Raw genomic sequence first — 20173 nt, 5'->3', positions numbered from 1 at the left:
CTATCCAAGTGGATCGTGGAGGCCATCAGCTATGCCTACTCTGATAGTGGCTTACCGGTTCCACCTCGCGTTCGTGGTCACTCAACTCTGAGTGTAGCTGGGTCATGGTCAGTACTACGCGGAGTCCCACTTTCCGACATATGCATGGCGGCCTCATGGGCATCGACTTGCACATTTGCAAGGTTTTATAGGGTCAATAGCCACAGCCACCCTCTCAAGCCATTAAAAGGGTATGTAGATCTTCTTCGTGACCCTGTTGGAATTTGTCATCCAGGTGCTGAAAGCACCGCCTCTGGCGGTCAGTAGAAATGAAATAGAATAATTGTTACGTATGTAACCGCGGTTCTATGAATTTCGGATGACCGCCAGTCACTCGGAAGGCGAACGAGAAGATTGCCAAGAGGTCACTTCCGGGGTGAGCGCACCTTAAGTACCGGGACGGGGGTCATGCGTCACCCCATGTCACGAGTGACTTTGTTGATAAACACTCGACCTGCACGTGCATGTGATGGAAATCCAAAATTCATAGAACCGCGGTTACATACGTAACCATCGTTTTCAGTGTTGATGAGAGTTTTTCATTGTTTTATAGGGGGGTGTAAGCGATGATGTAACAATAACAGCTTACATCGCTGCATCAATGCTTGAGCTGAATATGAGCACTGTTACGGTAGGTAAATCTGTCTCAAACCATCTCCTCTATCAAAGGTTTCATTGAGATGCTTTATCTTTTCCATAGCTGTCTGAACATGACTAGAAAGTCATACCCCTTTTGTACCGCTCATGAGAAATATAACCTTTGACCAGAATGTTTAAAAAATAATCTATTTTTATTACTTCAGCAAGAAACCATGAGGTTCCTGAAGTCCTCCGCCAGTGACCGCTCCAACACCTACACCACCGCTCTGCTGGCCTACACCTTCAGCCTCGCTGGGGAAGCAGACCTCCGAGCTGAGCTGCTGAAACACTTGGACAGCGTAGCGACCTCTGCTGGTAGGACACGTTGTGCAGTGTGCCAGAACCGACATAGATGAGCAAACACGTGCATCTGCTGCCTTTATCTCCTACGGCTCATGTCTTTATCTCATACGGCTCATGTTTATCTCATACGGCTCATGTCTTCAACGAGAAGATATGATCACATATCGCCAGTACTAAAATCACTACACTGGCTCCCAGTAAAACAAAGAATTGATTTTAAAATACTTCTTATTGTTTTTAAATCATTGAATGGCTTAGCCCCATCATATATCTCTGATATGATCACTGCATATACTCCAGCCAGATGCCTACGGTCCTCAAGCAAAGGTCTCCCCGAGAATCCCGAGAATAAATACTAGTTCCGCTCATGGTGCTTTTAGTCACTATGCCCCTACTCTCTGGAACTCCCTACCTTCTGAACTGAAATCTTCCCAATCAGTGAACTCTTTTAAAAACAGACTGAAAACATATTTATTTGCCTCAGCTTTTGGTTAAAATTGAAGGTCTTTCCAAGTTGGTGTGGCGACTTTCATTTTTATTACTTTTATCAGAAATTCTTATTTCTAGTACCATTTTTTTATTTTACTATTAATGTGTTTTAATGTCTATTTGATAATGTTTTCTAAAAGCACATTGGAGTCTGTGTATGCATATGAAATGTGCTATATAAATAAACTTGAATTGAATGTCTATCTCCTACGGCTCATGTCTTCTCAGGGAGTCTCCTGCACTGGTCTCAGTCCTCATCAGAGCAAGCTGATTCCCTGGCAGTGGAGACGAGTGCTTATGTGCTGTTAGCTGTTCTCACCAAACCCGCCCTGACGGCTGCAGACCTGGGCTATGCTTCCAGGATCGTCAACTGGCTGGTGAAGCAGCAGAATCCGTATGGAGGCTTCTCTTCCACACAGGTGCTCCACACACCTTTCCTTTCTAAGCTGTTTGTGTGTGTGTGTGTGTGTGTGTGTGTGTGTGTGTGTGTGTGTGCTGACGGCTGGGTGTGTGTGTGTGTGTGTGTGCTGACGGCTGGGTGTGTGTGTGTGTGTGTGCTGACTGCTGTGTGTGTGTGTGTGTGTGTGTGTGTGTGCTGACTGCTGGGTGTGTGTGTGTGTGTGTGTGTGCTGACGGCTGGGTGTGTGTGTGTGTGTGTGTGCTGACTGCTGTGTGTGTGTGCTGACTGCTGGGTGTGTGTGTGTGTGTGTGTGCTGACGGCTGGGTGTGTGTGTGTGTGTGTGTGTGTGTGTGTGCTGACGGCTGGGTGTGTGTTCTCTCAGGACACGGTGGTGGCACTGCAGGCTCTGGCTCTGTATGCCACCAAGGTCTTCAGCCCACATGGCTCCGGCACAGTGACCGTGCGGTCAGCAGGGGGCGACACACACCAGTTTGATGTGAACCAGCACAACACACTGCTGTACCAGGAGAGGGCGCTGCGCCACGTTCCTGGGAAGTACAGCGTGGACGTGAAGGGCTCTGCATGCGCTTCTGTGGGGGTCAGTGGAAAAGAACTTGTTTCTAAACTATTGATGATGGATACTCTGTCCGTGACATTTCTTCACATCTCTCGCCCTCTTCAACAGGTCGCTCTCTTCTACAACATCCCCACTCCCAGTAAACATTCAACCCTGAGCATTAAGACTCAAGCCAAGCCTCTGACTGAGGGACAGTGCAACAAGGCCGATGGGCAACAGGCCTTCAGCCTCCACATCACAGTCCAGTATGTGTGTGTGTGTGTGTGTGTGTGTGTGGGCAGCAGGCCTTCACAGTACAGTATGGAGCTCCATGCAGCGCCTGCTTCTGCTCTCTTTGACTGAACTAGTCTGACCGCATCCGTTCTAATAGTTATTCCTCCTTTCTTGTGCAGATACACATCCGTTCTAATAGTTATTCCTCCTTTCTTGTGCAGATATAACGGACCACTGCAGAGCACGAACATGGTGATAATAGATGTGAAAATCTTATCTGGCTTCACTGCTGACGCTGAAAAAGTAAGTTGTCCCTCCTACATCTGTTGCTCTGTGTGCACCATCCATAATGTTGCTGATGGAGGCTGTGTTGTGTGTGTGTGTGTGTGTGTGCACCATCCATAATGTTGCTGATGGAAGCTGTGTTGGTGGGCGTGTGTGTGTGTGTGTGTGTGTGTGTGCACCATCCATAATGTTGCTGATGGAAGCTGTGTGTGTGTGTGTGTGTGCGCGCACCATCCATAATGTTGCTGATGGAGGCTGTGTTGGTGTGTGTGTGTGCGCACCATCCATAATGTTGCTGATGGAAGCTGTGTTGGTGTGCGTGTGTGTGTGTGTGTGCACCATCCATAATGTTGCTGATGGAGGCTGTGTTGGTGTGTGTGCACCATCCATAATGTTGCTGATGGAAGCTGTGTGTGTGTGTGTGTGTGCACCATCCATAATGTTGCTGATGGAAGCTGTGTTGGTGTGTGTGCACCATCCATAATGTTGCTGATGGAGGCTGTGTGCACCATCCATAATGTTGCTGATGGACGCTGTGTTGGTGTGTGTGTGCACCATCCATAATGTTCTGTGTTTTAACAGCTTCAGGGCAGCATGTTTGTGGACCGAGTTGACAGGAAAGATGACCACATCCTTGTGTATCTGTCAGAGGTAAGGCCATCTGTAAGAATCCTGGTTTTCACTGAAACATGCTGCACCTACTTGCGCTCTGTCCATCTGATGTGATGTGTTTCTTTTGATTTCCAAACAGGTTCGAAAGGATATACCTGTTGACTACGAACTGACCATCCAACAGGATTTGCCAGTCACCAACCTGAAGCCAGCAGGGGTCAAGGTGTATGACTACTACCAGACCAGTAAGACTCCATAGACCAAGACCAGCATTACATATATGTATAATTACATTGCCATGGATACAGCAGTGCTAGTAAGCCCCTGACCAATGAAATCTCTCTCTCTCAATCAGGTGACCAAGCTGAGGCTGAGTACTCCTCCCCTTGTGCAGGTCAGTTAGTCTGCTGAGTCCTCTAAAGAACAACAACAGGTCCCAATATTCTATTTAACGTGTGTGTGTGTGTGTGTGTGTGTCCTCCCCTTGTGCAGGTCAGGGGACAGCAGAAGGAAGAGGTCATTAAGTGGAAATTATTTTGACATTTCAACTCTTTAACTTGCTGATGTGTTTGCAGTATTTATTACAGATATACAATCAATCCTAGCATTTGTCTCATGTTCATACTGTTCAGAGGATTGTCAGTTGAAGACAATATGTTTATGAAAGAATATGAATGAAAACAGTATTACCGTACATCCCTGCTGAAAAAAACGGCAAGAAACCAGCTTCTGCTGGTCTTTGCTGGTTTTCTTCCAGCTATTGCTGGACTTTGCTGGTTGGGCCACCAGCTGGATATGCTGGCGTGACCATCTGAGGAAGTTGGTCATGCTGGTGTGACCAGCCTGTCTTGTGGGATACAGCTGGTGCAAGATGGTCATGCTTGTGACCAGTCTGTCAAGCTGGCCATGCTGGTTTGCTAGAATGACCAACATAAACTGGAATGGCCAGTTAAACCAGCACTATAGACCAGCAACACCAGCTAAAATGACCAGCTTGAGGTGGTACGACAAACAAAACCGGCTGAATTACCATCATAAGCTGGGAAAACCAGCCGAATTTATGTTTTCGCAAGAGTTTTGTTGGTCTAGCAGGTCAACCATCATAGGGTGGTCAAACAAGCTGGTTAACTGGTCTTGAATTTCCCCTTGAGGATCAATAAAGTATCTATCTAGCTATCTCTATCTACTGTATCTATCTAACAAGCTGGTCAACCAGCAAACCACCTTTAGCTGGTCAGGCTGGTTTTTTTCAACAGGGATGTAGAGCTCAGCATTGTCATTTTATGAAGGAATATGGTTGAAAACAATATTATGAAACAAGGAACATTGTTATATATGGCTTCACGGCATCCTGATCCATAATATCCACAAGCGGTGATCATCAGGGACTTGAGATGGTATCAAAACATATCAGTAGCAGCTCCTGCTACGGACAGGTGGTTTTTATTATGATTTTAAATTTGCCTTGCAACTTGAGCTTAATAGAAGTGGTTGAGAAGAGAAGTGGGCAAGTGGGCCACGCTGCTGAGAAGTGGGTTTGACGTCACTTGGCAATGTTTGCAGTGATTGGTATTTTCTTCTAGCTGTGGTACCTAGGTTTAAGAAGAAACACATTAACAGCAAATCTACTCCTTCCCATTGTACTTGGTACAACTCCTTTTAACCTGGATCTTTATGTTTAACCTTCTATACTAATGAGCCCATGAGTGCGTTCACATCTTTATTTGTAAGAGAATATCCTGGGGCCCTCACCCATGACTCGTCAGGGTTGACTCGGTTGGAAATCCAATAACTGCTTTGCTGCTGTACCCACAGCTGGACACAGCATTCTCATGTAGCAACATTAGTTACATTACTGAGGCCCTCCGCTGGACACAGCATTCTCATGTAGCAACATTAGTTACATTACTGAGGCCCTCTGCTGGACACAACATTCTTATTCAGTTCCATCTCTAGAAGTCCCCTGAACATTCTAAAGGGTATGAGAGGTGGGGCCTGTTGGTCACATGGCACTCAAACTAATCAGAGGGCTGAATGTGATTGATTGGTTTGGGGCCTTTATCCAGAGGGCTGAATGTGATTGGATAAAGGCCTCGGGTGCCACATTTGGACTGAAGAGTGTATAGAGCAGCAGAATGAGCAAGAACACGGAACCATTAAAGGGATTATCATCAAGAAATACAGTATACGCTCTATAGGGGGCGCTGAGTAGAAATACAGTATAAGCTCTATAGGGGGCGCTGAGTAGAAATACAGATACGCTCGATACGCTCAAATTATCGTCGTCGCAATTCAAATTCCACTGGAGCTCCAAGTGGATTTGTACGCAGCCTTACAACACTTTACAGCTCTTCGAGTCACGGTAAAATGTAATTTTTGGTACATAGCTAATTTAGATAAACTTATGGTGTAGGTGCTAGTGTTTTTTTAGGAATCCGCTGTCTTGGTTTGTATAGAAATGAATATTAAGTGACCTACACGTAAGAGGTTGGAGTCGACATACATGACGGTTGGTAATATGTGACGTTCCTGTATATTTTTTCTAAAAAAACGAGCTATGGAAAATCCATAGACAGCAAAAATCCCATTCATTTTGCCAAACTGTAGGAACGCAACCAGTAGGGGGCGATGAGATGACTTTTCCTCCCCATGTGCCCCTGTGTTTTGTGTCTGGCACCAGAGGCAAATTAACTCCTGCAAGCTCATTTCTCAGTCCAGCAGGGCCCGTATTCACAAAGAATTTTAAGGCTAAAACAGAGCCCATCTACGGAGAGCCTGGCCACTCCCTATTAAGTCCCATTGTACCGAATTTTGGTTTCTTGAATTTCCCCTTGGGGATCAATAAAGTATCTATCTATATATCTATCTATCTAGTTCCACCAGAGTTCCACTGGGGGCGATCGCCATGAGTGAAAAATGAATGGGAGTCTATGGAGCTAGACAGCAAATTTGTCTCCTTCACCTGATTGTCTTTGAGAAATCTCAGATTTGATTGTAGTTTTTACAACAACATGGGTTATAGGTCGAAAGTACTTGTCCTTTCTATTTCTTACAGGTTGGGTCGTTGTTGCCCATAACACGCTAGCATTGTGCTAATGAATGACATCATTAACACGTTTGAAAGGCTTTTTAGAACAATTAAGTGACTTTAAACAATATAATAGTCAACAGTGTGTAGGCCTATTTTATTTGCCTCCCCTGAAATATAACAAAAAAAATATTTCATATCCCGAGAAAAGTGGATTTTGAGGGGTACAGCTCCATAGACCTCCATTCATTCTGCACTTGTGGACGAGCGCCCTCACGTGGAACCAGAGAAGGAACTGCAACCAGTTCAGAAACCGGAAGTTTCGCCTTATTCACCCGGCCGGTGGTGACTACACTTGCCATAGACCTCTCCAGAATAAGTCCCGCCTCCGTAACTTCCGTATCCATCCAACTTCCGGTCGTCAAATGTCTATGGGAAATAACATGGCATTTCGAAAGATCGTACCCGTCAGACTCTGTAGGTGACAAAGTAGAAAAAGCTGGTGGGCCGATTGGCCTACACCAGGGGTGGCCAACCTGCGGCTCCTTGCCTCCTCTCGTGCGGCTCGCGGCTGCTCAACTGATGTCACTTCTCCTTGGATTTATAGTTTTTTTTTTTTTTGAAATAGCCTATATTTCTAGTAAATGAAAACAGATAGATAGATACTTTATTGATCCCCAGGGGAAATTCAAGGTCTCAGCAGCATACATACAACACAAACACATTCTTTAACAGCAGAAGAGTAATTAAAGTATATAATATAAAAACACAACTAAGCAGTAAGGACAGTAGAAGATAAAGGATATGCTAAATATACTAAAATACAAATTATACTAACACTTAATACAATATATAAAAATATACTAAAATACAAATAACAAAATTACAAATTATACTAACACTTAATCTAAATAAATTCTAAAAACAGTATCCACATAGTGGTGATTAATAAATCAGAGGCGCTTGCAATGACTGAGGCAGGGACTGAGCCTGTGATTCTCTGTGCATAGTAAGGTATGGTAAGGTGCTCTAAGGTGCTCTGTGTGAATGAGTGTCATGGTGGTAGTGCAATGGTGATAGTGGTCATGGTGATAGTGCAAATGAGTAAGTCAACAGTGCAACAATGCAGAAATAAAGTAAAGTCTATATATCTATATATTTAACTATTTAAGAAAATGTATAAGTGTGGCCACAGTTCGGCTGTGGCATGGAGGGGGGGGGGGGGGGGGGTATGCATATGTGCTAATGTGCTAATATAGCACGCAAACAGTGAGGCATAAAGACAGTGGTACCAAACATGGAGGGGATGAAGAGGCAGACAGACTATGCAGAGAAGTCTATCTCTCCTCTTCCCTTAAGTGAGGCATTGAACAGTTCAATGGCCCTGGGGACAAATGACTTTCTCAGTCTGTCAGTTGTGCAAGGCAGTGAGCGAAGTCTCCAGCTGATCAGGCTCTTCTGTTTAACAATAGTGCTGTGGAGTGGGTGACACTCATTGTCCAAGATGTTGATCAGTTTGTTCAGGGTCCTTTTGTCAGATAGTGAAGTGATCCACTCCAGTTCAGCTCCCACTACAGAGCCAGCTTTCCTTACCAGCCTGTCAATTCGCCCCACATCCTTCTTCCTTGTGCTTCCACCCCAGCATACTACTGCATAGAAGAGGACGCTGGCAACAACAGACTGGTAGAACATCCTGAGGAGCTTACTGCACACATTGAAGGACCGCAGCCTCCTCAGGAAGTACAGCCTGCTCTGCCCTTTCTTGTAGAGTACATCAGTGTTGGCTGACCAGTCCAGTTTATTGTCCAGGTGGAGACCCAGATACTTGTAGGTGCTAACCACCTCCACATTGACCCCATCAATGTGAACTGGTAGCAGAGTGGGCTTAGACCTGCGGAAATCCACCACCATCTCCTTGGTCTTTGAAGTGTTAAGTTGAAGATGATTGAGTTGGCACCATTGCACAAAGTCCTCCACCAGGCTCCTGTACTCCTCCTCCTGCCCGTTCCTGATACACCCCACAATTGCAGTATCATCAGAAAACACTTTTCATAAGTTGATAGTACTGGCAATAGTTAGGCTGCAATATTTAAATTAAAATAATTTTACTGTCATGTTATGGATAGAAGTCTAGCCCATAAAGAAGCAGAAACATTTGTTTCTTTAGCCAGGTGTAATGCTACTGTTGCAATCAGGAAAACCCTGATGCTAAGAGTAGCCTAAATAGAAAGAGGAACACGGACATTCAAAGGGAGGATTAATCTTTTTTGTAGGCTAGCATAACCCTTCTGGTTTAACATAAACACGTTATTTTGGTTAACACGTTAGTTTGGTACTTGGTATACCAGACTTAACTGATGCATAAAGCTTCAAACCTGAACATTTCCCAAAGGCACTGACCTTCGCAAGTACAAGGTAAAGGTAGGATACATAGACGTCAGTCAGAGAAGCAGACACGGTCACATTTGACAGTCACATTGGCATCTTATCAGTTGTTACATCGGAGCATTTCTCATGCTAATAAGTCATTCAGTGATGGGGAATTTGTGATGTGTCAGATATCTTTGCGGCTCTTTTGAGTTGTGTTGAATTTTTTTTTTGGCTCTTCATGCTGGACTGGTTGGCCACCCCTGGCCTACACACTTCTGCCATCTAGTTTCCACTGGATTTTTTGATTGTCGGTGCCGTTTAAGTAGTAAACGATTATTAATGCTAACCGGGAGCTAGTTCCGATGTACGCGGGCGGAGGAGGGCGTTAGATCTTGCTCTTAACCAACCAGTCACAACCTAACTGATGGTCATTTTCACATGTGATTCATGCGTGGTTTCAGTGGTCTATAAATGTAAATCGTTTGCAAGGTTCAGCCTCTTTTCAACATGACTTAACTTTGGTTTGACTGTGCGAGTTTGTTGGCTGTTATTGAGATATTTGAAAAAGAAAGAAACTGCCAACGAAGACACTAAAAACATGACGAGATGAGATTTTTTTTTCACGAATAACAGATAATGATAAGCAGACTAGGAATCGTATTGAGTCGATAGCTTTATTTTGCATGACCTTGATCAGAACAGTAATGTTTTCAGAATGTATTAACAACCTATCAAACATGATGATTTCACGCAGGGTTAGTGCCACCTCCGTAGACAGGCTCTGGCAAGGGCGTCAGTTTGTTTTTAGAAGTGGTGGGGACAATAACCATAAGCTTGAGTGTGGTTTGAAAAGTGCGGGGTACCCTTATGTAAGCTATTGATCCATTCAACGCTGCATTACAATATGCACAACAGTAGTGTTGCACCGGTTAAGGTTTTTTAACATCCGCACCCACCCGACCTGTCAGGAGAGTTAATCTGCACCCACTCGACCCTCAAAAATATGCACTGATTAACTACCCGAACCTGACCCGACCCGACAAAAAAAAAAAAAAATGTGCCTATAGCCTAGGCTATCCTTTGCAGTTCATATTGAGGTAGAGACAATGCTTTCTTATTAACTAAACACTAAAACAAGAAGAATTTGCACTGTATGATATGCTTCAACAAAAGGCCTTTTCACACAGAGATCACGCTAAATTTGCGGGAAGAGGAGACGTCTTTTTGCCGCAACATGTGTCTGAAAACGAGGTGAAAATTTGCAGGCCTGCTGATCTGTTCACATTATGCCGCATTTTGGGGAGCCAGAAGGCAGGATCAGCTAGTAATGTGACGTGCAACAGGGGCGTGTGGAGTGATAGGCGAAGGCCTTATTATGCGTGGGCCTTCAAGGTCACATTCACTGAGAAACCGTTTAATACTTGTTACTTTCGAAATACTATAGCTCACTCCAAGTTGCATATGCATGCTGCACGTGAAAATGATCTTCTACCCCCATTGCCCGCATTAGCCAATGAAAGAAAATACACGGAAAAACAAGCGAATCAGAAAGAGCCCTTCCCAATGACGCCGAAGGGAAACTGACTACTCATGGCCTCGCCCACCTTGGCTTGTGACCGCCTACAGGAAGACTGGAAGATTTTGCGGCTAGGGGATTGTCTCTCTGCAGCTAGTAGGAGCTAACAGCAAGTTGCCAACATGGCGGAAAAAAAATCGTGCCTGTTTTATTTCTGGCAATAACACATCAATGTTGCATGCCTTGCCTTAGAAACATGAGTTGAGGAAGAAATGGTTCGGATTTATCGTTGGAACACCACCACCGAAGTAGTGCAACATTAGTTCTGTGTTCCAATCATTTCGACCACACTCACTGCCTTAGAAAGTGGTTTTGCATTGATGTTCTGAAAACCTGGTTCTGTACCGTCATGACGATCGACCACCAGCTCACAGGCTGTAAGTACAAACAAACTTTTCCACCTAACGTCTGTTACAAAATAGCATGTTCATATTCTTCACGTTAGCATGCATGAAAAGGGTACGAGCTAGGCTTAGGCTAGCCTATATTACAGGAAGCTACACCAGGCACGTAACTGAAGTGTTCTGTTCGCGACGTGTAAAATCAGAGAATGCCTAATAGGAAGGGCTCTGGTAAAATCCATTAGAGGAATGGTCTATTTTCCCGAACGTAGCCTACAGGCCACTAACACGCCAGGTGTAGCTACTTCCATTGATTAGGCCTATTGGAAGCTAATTGTTGCAGTACATAACGCGAACGGAATGCTTCAGTTACGTGCCTGGTGTAGCTACACTCATAAGAAATTGACCACACTACCCAGAGATTTAGCTTGTTGAACCTATAATCTTCAAACCTAAGCGTTAAACCACAAATAATAATATTAGCAACAATATTTTATGCTCAACTAAGTACGGGTATTGTTCTAGTCTAAACAGGGAAAATCAAAAATACCCCTGCACTATTAGGCTAAGTTGCTATCACTAGAGCTCAGGTATTTACACTTCAGTCTAATTTGTCTTCTTGCCATTATTACATTGACATACAATGATGTTTTGTTTGATTACTTGCTGTTTACTTAGTGTTTTGTATGTCTTCCAGAGCACATCCTCATGTCAGGCTACACAGCTTTCTAGCCTACATTAGGTCATCACGTTAGAAGCAAAGGTTTGTGATCTAACTTTTATTGTTGTGCTAGTTAGTTTCTAGAAGTCTTTTTCTAGTAGGCTAATACAGGTTCTTATGTGCTCGTCAATGTTTTGGAAAGTCAATTCATGGGTTTCTTCAGGTCACTTTCCACAGGTGTATAAAATCAAGCACCTCGATTATGAATGCAGACTGCATGGTGCTTGATTAATACACCTGTGTAAATGGACCTGATGAAACCCATGAATTGCATAACCGATAGAATTGATATTACTGAATGTCTTCTTGTGGGTGTGCTACTTAGTACATCATACACCTTACCACAGTCACTAAAATATTTTTGTTTCCATTGTGCCAGTACAGTTTTGTGAGATAGTGAATGTCCTGTGTACTATAAGTATATTGTAACTTGACAGTAATACACATTTATTTACTTTAGGAACCCAAACAGAATACTTCATGAAAAGTATGAGTATTGATACAAGCACTTCGGATACACCATGGGCATGGGGGCCTGCTACCTCTACTGCCATCAAGCCTGTTCATCCAAGGCCAGCTAGAAGACCTCGGGTTGATCAAGAGGAGGAGGAGGATGAAAGCGACATCTCCACAATAACACCTGATGGCTCCACCTATGGCCCAGCGCAATCAAAGAGCAATGTAATAAAATCATCACAGCCAACGAATGTGTTTTGTGTGTTGTCCCTTCGGATCCCCAGGACAATACAAGCCGAAACAACAACTCAGACCTTTTTCCCTAAATAATCCCAGCACTATCTTACAAAGGATCTGTAGGCCAGATGTCTGCATTGTCTGGCAAAAAAAGGACATTGTTAATTCTGTACATAGTTTGGATGTTCTTGTTTTGTGTTTGCATTATTTTAATAGACTGCAATATTACTATTTGTCAGTGTTTCATGGACCACCTAGCAAAAAAAAAAAAAACAGTAGACCTACTTCAACAGTATATTACACAATAGGCCTTCTTACTGAACCACCTTGCTTATTGTCTTTGCACCTTGCTTATGGTGTCGGAGGATTCATATGATTTAAACTGGCATAGGTTACATCAGTGTTGCAGAACTGTTTGGATTTACATACAAGTTGGTTCAATATTGCAAACAACTCATCTATTATATTTTACCACATCTACTTGTGGAACACTTGAGAGAGCTTGCGGACCACACTTTGAGTACCACTGCTGTATGTAAATATAATAAAAAGTTGTTTATAGAAAATTGACCTGTTTTGTATATTTGTTTTAGGAGTTTCATCAGTTTTTGTCCCTTTTAAGCTAAAGGTTTATCTTACCTTTCATATCTTCTGTCTCACAGAGGGCCATAGTCGTCATAGTCGAATGTTTAGTGCATTTTGAAGGGAGTACATTATGCTAAGGCAAACTGGTTCTAATCCTGGGTACAGGGTCATACAGACAACAGGGGTACTGGTGTTGCCCATTTTTCTAACCACATGAGCAATCTCCTTACGAAAAAGTAGTATAGGAATCTTATAGTATTTGGGACAAAATATTATAGTAATCTTATAGGAATAATTGGGACATACTGTAGAAGTACTACTAATAACTCTATAATATCCTGTAACCGCTATAGTTTTTCTATATAGTAGTCTTATAGTATGTCCAAATACTATAGTGTTCCTATAAGATTACTGTAATATTTAGTCCCAAAATACTATAAGATTCCTATAGTAGGCTACTTTTTCTGTCATACGTGACGGAAAACAACTAGAGTAGGCTAACCTGCCAATGTCAGGCTATCAAAGCCATAGTTCTCATTACCGGAGAAGTCTTGCAGCACACATTCTCTGCTTCTGTAGGCATTCTGGTACAATTCCAGCAAAATATAGCTAGGTAGGCGTGTTTGCATTTAGATCTATATATATATATATTGGGCTATGACCAAGTGGTCTTTCAATGATAGTATCATGGAATTCAAACCATAACTATCTAGCTATTCCGATAGCATTAGCAGGCTAGGTCAGTGGCTGAACTGCATTTAGGGTGCTTACCTGTGTTATGAAGTAAAATATCTACTAGGAAGATTGCAAAGACTTTTGACTGTGTAAAGAAATAGGTCTTTATTTTAAAACGTTTCCAACTGTTTATTACTTGAAAGCAAGATGACGATTGTCACAAACGTTTACCTCTTTTAGGAGAAATTTTAAGCTGACAGGCAATTGTTACCATTCTATTAAACCAACGTTCACCGACAAACGATCAGGAAGCGGTTCTTCTTCCTACTCGAATACTAGGATCAAACACATGAAGTTGTATCTCCGAAGACATTTTGTGCAACAGTTTTGACTCGAGTTTTAGCCAGGTTTTAGCACTGTAAAGTTGAATATGGAGCACAGGCAGAATCGGATGAGGACGCACTGGAGGAAGCGTCACAGTACTGTTAGCCAATCAGAGGTGAATTCATTAGCATGTCATTAATATTCATGACTAGAGGCGAAATCCAGTCGTTCCTCCCCGCCCACCTTCCCCACCAAACTAGAACAGCATGAAACAGACGCAGGAGCATTTTTTTCACCAGAACCGGCTCACAGGGCATTCATCAACACTACAGACCACTGCATCATTAATGAAGAAACCATGAGATGAGACCTTTCAGCAAGTGTGTGATTTCCAAAACCAGAACCGACTGCACTTTGGTTAGCTTGCATTTGCTTTGCTGTTGCTTAGAATGTTAGATTCTTGCGATAGATGTCTTCAGACAATAAAAAGTAATTTGGAAGGGAAATTGAAGAGAAGAGTTGCCCCCTGCATTGGCCGTGATTCCCCTTTGAAAATCAGAGGTTCACAGGCTACTGTGGCCTTGGTCAGTGGCGCCGCCAGCCGTAATCCTGTAGCCTATGCACCAGAGGTGGGACCAAGTCACTGTTTGGCAAGTCACAAGTAAGTCCCAAGTCTTAGCACTCAAGTCCAAGTCAAGTCCCAAGTGAATAGAGAGAAGGGCAAGTCGAGTCCAAGTCCAAGTCTCATCAAAGCCAAGTCGAGTCCAAGTCCAAGTCCCAATCTTTTTCAAGTCCTGAACAAGTCATCAGGTACTCTTCACTTAATAATGGCATTATTAGACTATCGATCATAATTTTAACACTTCCATCTAATCCACAGAATTTTTTTTTATAAATACAGATTAAACTACACATACACACTACACATACACACTACACACTACACACTAAAGGTGCACACTACACATACACACTACACAATACACACTACACACTACAGGTGCACACTACACACTACACACACACACTACACATACACACTACAGGTGCACACTACACATACACACTACACACTAAAGGTGCACACTACACATACACACTACACACTACAGGTGCACACTACACACTACACAATACACACTACAGGTGCACACTACACACTACACACACACACACACTACACATACACACTACACACTACAGGTGCACACTACACATACACACTACAGTTGCACACTACACACTACAGGTGCACACTACACAATACAGGTGCACACTACACACTACAGGTACACACACACACTGTGCACTACAGGTGCACACTACACATACACACTACACACTACAGGTACACACTACAGGTGCACACTACACATACACACTACAGGTACACACTACAGGTGCACACTACACGTGCACACTACACATACACACTACAGGTGCACACTACACACTACAGGTACACACTACACATACACACTACACACTACAGGTACACACTACACACTACAGGTACACACCCTACACACTATAGATACACACTACAGGTGCACACTACACACTACAGGTGCACACTACACATACACACTACACATACACACTACAGGTGCACACTACACATACACACTACACATACACACTACAGGTGCACACTACACATACACACTACACACTAAAGGTGCACACTACACATACACACTACACACTACAGGTGCACACTACACACACACACTACACACTACAGGTGCACACTACACACTACACAATACACACTACACACTACAGGTGCACACTACACACTACACACACACACTACACATACACACTACACACTACAGGTGCACACTACACACACACACTACAGTTGCACACTACACAATACAGGTGCACACTACACACTACAGGTACACACACACACTGCGCACTACAGGTGCACACTACACACCACACATACACACTACACACTACAGGTACACACTGCAGGTGCACACTACACATACACACTACAGGTGCACACTACACACTACAGGTACACACTACACACTACACATACACACTACACACTACAGGTACACACTGAGATTAACGGGCTGTCGTTCAACGATACGGGCACCATGCTGGCTGCGGGTGACGACTCGGGCGACGTGAGGATCGTGGAGGTGCAGAACGGGAAAGTTGTCCGCACGCTGCGCAGACACACAAACATCTGCTCATCTGTCGCCTTCCGACCGCAAAGACCGCAAAGCCTGGTGTCTGCTGGACTCGACATGCAGGTAAGGGTGTGTGTGTGTGTGCTTGGGTAATGCCTGTGTTCCATGTACTATGTACGATGTATAGTGAGTCTATGTAAAATGGTCTATAATTGTTGTAGCTTGTATGACATCTTTTTTATGTATGTGTCGCCGATGCTCTCTGGTTGCCCAAAGACTTACTTACACTTACTTACTTGCTTACAACCATCACATCATACAACCATCACATCAGCAGACAAATACATCTCAATGCCCACAACTCCAGAGGAACTGTATTCAACTCGACTCCAAACACGAATGATTAGCATTGGTCAGAAGAATTGGCCTGCGCAGATCAGAGCACGGGTCACTCTGCTCCAGAGTCCTGCACGGGTCCATGCCCACACCTGCCAAGTTCAGCACCAGATCCGACCCGTCACCCGTGTTAATATCAAAACCGTTTTGGTTCTCATCCGCTACCCGCCAGCACAGATGCTCAATAGCACACACAGTAAACATGCTCAATAGCACACACAGTAAACATGCTCAATAGCACACACAGTACACAGATGCTCAATAGCACACACAGTATAAACAGATGCTCAATAGCACACAGTATAAACAGATGCTCAATAGCACACACAGTAAACATGCTCAATAGCACACACAGTACACAGATGCTCAATAGCACACACAGTATAAACAGATGCTCAATAGCACACACAGTAAACAGATGCTCAATAGCACACACAGTAAACAGATGCTCAATAGCACACACAGTAAACAGATGCTCAGTATAGCACACACAGTAAACAGATGCTCAATAGCACACACCGTAAACAGATGCTCAGTAGCACATACAGTAAACATGCTCAATAGCACACAGTAAACAGATGCTCAATAGCACACAGTAAACATGCTCAATAGCACACACAGTAAACATTCTCAATAGCACACACAGTAAACATGCTCAGTAGCACACACAGTAAACGTGCTCAATAGCACACACAGTAAACGTGCTCAGTAGCACACACAGTAAACAGATGCTCTGGGAGAGGGTCAGCTATGATTGGTAGCCTCTTCATCTGTAAGCGCAGGTGTTACCTTTGCCCCTAATGTGCACGTCATGGTGTTAAACTTTACTGCTATTAGATACTCCTAATGTGCACGTCATGGTGTTAAACTTTACTGCTATTAGATACTCCTAATGTGCACGTCATGGTGTTAAACTTTACTGCTATTAGATACTCCTAATGTGCACGTCATGGTGTTAAACTTCACTGCTATTAGATACTCCTAATGTGCATGTCATGGTGTTAAACTTCACTGCTATTAGATACTCCTAATGTGCACGTCATGGTGTTAAACTTTACTGCTATTAGATACTCCTTTACCCCTCGTGCAGGTCATGGTGTTAAACTTTAAGGGCTCAACATGCTTCTACGTCAACTCCACGGCGTAGCTATGCTGCCATTCCTACAGCGTCGTGACCATTTTATGGCAACTAAACGTGTGTGTTGCAGGTGCTGCTGTGGAACCTGCAGAAGACTCGGCCGCTGTGGGCAGTGGACCTGCAGGACTCCCATGAGCAGGCGGAACAGGCGGGTCGTCCCGGTCAGCTGTTCAACCCCCCGCTGGCCCACTGCCCATCCAGTTCAACCCCCCGCAGGCCCATCCGCCTCCTCCTGTGGGGATCTGCTGGCCTGCGCTGCCGAGGACGGCCGTCTGCACCTGCTGCGCGTGGGCACAGGGTCTCATCTGGACCACCAGGGGGCGCTACAGGGCCACAGCCAGGGCGCCTCGCAGGCCCACTTCGTCCACTTCCTGCCGCACCCCTACTGGCTGCTCTCCGCCGGCAACGACGGCCTGGTGGCCCTGTGGGACGTCAGCGCTCACGCGCGCCCCCCGGAGGCCAAGGCCAGCAACAGCAGCCGACCGCCAGCCAGCCGCAGGAAAGCCAGAATCAGGCCGAAGGGCCGACGCCCACCAGCCACAGCCACGCCCCTGGGGGAGGAGCATGCAGGAGGCCCACAGAGTGCAGCCGCGGGGGAGGGTGTGTGTGAGGGGGCCGAGGCGGGTGTGTGTGGGGCAGGCCCAGGGACACAGGAGAGTACCGGACCCGCTCTCAGCTTCACACACACGGACAAAGTGAACTGGGTCTGCCCCGCCCTGCTCCAGGGCACACCCAGCGTGGTGGTGGCCGACCAGAGCGCCGATCTATACGTGTACCCCCTGACCCTCTAGTGCTGCCCCCTACTGGCCGACCAGAGCGCCGATCTATACGTGTACCCCCTGACCCTCTAGTGCTGCCCCCTACTGGCCGACCAGAGGGCCGATCTATACGTGTACCCCCTGACCCTCTAGTGCTGCCCCCTACTGGCCGATCAGAGCGCTGATTTATACGTGTACCCCCTGACCGCGCTCTAGAGTGTGTGTTTATTAGTGAAAGGTAATAAACTGTGGGCTGCAACATTCACAAAGTATTTCTAACAGAAAGAGAGGTGATGAGTCTGTGTGTGTGTGTGTTTGTCTGTGTGTGTGTGTGTTTGTATGTATGTGTGTGTGTGATGGTGATGATGATGATGATGGTGATGACCTGATATGTGTGTGTGTGTGTGATGGTGATGATGATGGTGGTGATGACCTGACGTGTGTGTGTGTGTGTGTGTGTGTGTGTGATGGCGGCAGCGGTGATGATGGTGGTGATGTCCTGATGTGTGTGTGTGTGTGTGATGATGATGATGATGATGATGATGATGTGTGCCCCTGATGGAGCTCACTGCACCTGAAGTGTGTGCAGCACGAGACTCACCTGCAGCACGAGACTCACCTGCAGCAGAACTACTGGGTCCTGGTCAGTGAATCCTGATTGGCTGGGATCTTAGATCAGTGAGCCCTGATTGGCTGGGATCTTAGATCAGTGAGCCCTGATTGGTTGGGATCTTAGTTTGGGGCAACATATCAACCCATTCAATCTTATCTGACATCACTGGCTTTGAATAAAAACAAAAACTGTGCCTCTGGCAGAAAGCCTTGTGTGTGTTATATTCTTTATGAAAGACTTGTGTGTGTGTTTGTTATATACTTTAGGAAAGTCTTGTGTGTGTGTGTGTGTGTGTTATATTTTTAAGAAAGCCTTGTGTGTGTGTGTGTGTGTTATATTTTTAGGAAAGCCTTGTGTGTGTGTGTGTGTTATATTTTTAGGAAAGCCTTGTGTTTGTGTGTGTTATATTTTTTATGATAGCCGTGTGTGTGTAGTTTTTATGTGTCTTGTGTATTTCAGTAGGTTCTTTGTTCCAGTGATGCTAATTTTGAACAGGTGTAGTATCTCACTGATAAATGATTATAAACAGGTGTAGTATCACTGATAAATGATTATAAACAGGTGTAGTTGTGTGTCACTGATAAATGATTACAAAACAGGTGTAGTGTTAGAGTGTATGTTTACTGTGTATCCATTCCATGACGAGAATATGTTCTAACTAACACACTGTAGGAGTGAGTTGAAAACGTACTCAAGTAGAAGGTTGGTCAAACAGATCTTTGCCACCATTTACTGGATTCACTCCCCCTACGCTACCCTATGCTCCGGAACAGCTGCTGTGTTCCACCACGGTACAGGTGCTGCTGTTAATTTGCATATATAAACATAAAATCTCAAAAACTTGTAATACATTTTGTCTTTGGTATGATGTCATTAATCAACTGGAGAAGTTTCATAGTGATATAAATTATTCCCCCCCCTATTAGAGTGTTGAGCACAACTTTGGCCTTTAATCTAAAAAAATAATTTAAAAAAAATATGTTCCACTCCATCCTCGGCGGAAGACTTTTAGTATATGATTCAGGAGGGTATTAGGACCAATAAAAACTATAAGGCATTTCTGTTGCAATTTTCTTTTTGGGCTAGATTGACTGGCCTAATAGGCCTATTCTAACTTTCGCACTGCACCATGGACTTCTCTTCGTCATTCACACACACAGAACTCAAACACGCTGAATTAAATGCCCATGGCTGCACATGTCATTTTACATTAAGTCGTCCACTCTCAAGTGAAGGGAATAGGCCTAC

At 44.4% G+C, this 20173-nt stretch overlaps 1 protein-coding gene across 2 annotated transcripts in view; it reads left to right on the top strand.

Annotated features, from left to right (window-relative positions):
* The window catches only part of LOC121706378 (alpha-2-macroglobulin-like protein 1), a 28811-nt gene extending 24682 nt beyond the window's left edge, over window positions 1–4129 (top strand). For both annotated transcript variants that reach the window (XM_042088038.1, XM_042088040.1), the window contains exons 27-36: window positions 593–670; window positions 843–993; window positions 1699–1889; window positions 2253–2468; window positions 2556–2692; window positions 2882–2963; window positions 3528–3596; window positions 3697–3802; window positions 3913–3951; window positions 4050–4129. In XM_042088038.1, the coding sequence (XP_041943972.1) occupies window positions 593–670; window positions 843–993; window positions 1699–1889; window positions 2253–2468; window positions 2556–2692; window positions 2882–2963; window positions 3528–3596; window positions 3697–3802; window positions 3913–3951; window positions 4050–4081 (1101 nt within the window). In that variant the 3' untranslated portion in view covers window positions 4082–4129. The remainder of the gene's footprint in view (window positions 1–592; window positions 671–842; window positions 994–1698; window positions 1890–2252; window positions 2469–2555; window positions 2693–2881; window positions 2964–3527; window positions 3597–3696; window positions 3803–3912; window positions 3952–4049) is intronic.
* Window positions 4130–20173: the final 16044 nt, after the last annotated feature.

This window comes from Alosa sapidissima, chromosome 4, assembly GCF_018492685.1.
Source record: "Alosa sapidissima isolate fAloSap1 chromosome 4, fAloSap1.pri, whole genome shotgun sequence".
Taxonomy (NCBI): Eukaryota; Metazoa; Chordata; class Actinopteri; order Clupeiformes; family Clupeidae; genus Alosa; species Alosa sapidissima.
Note: the sequence above shows the minus strand (reverse complement) of the source record. Positions and strands in the feature narration are given on the sequence as shown.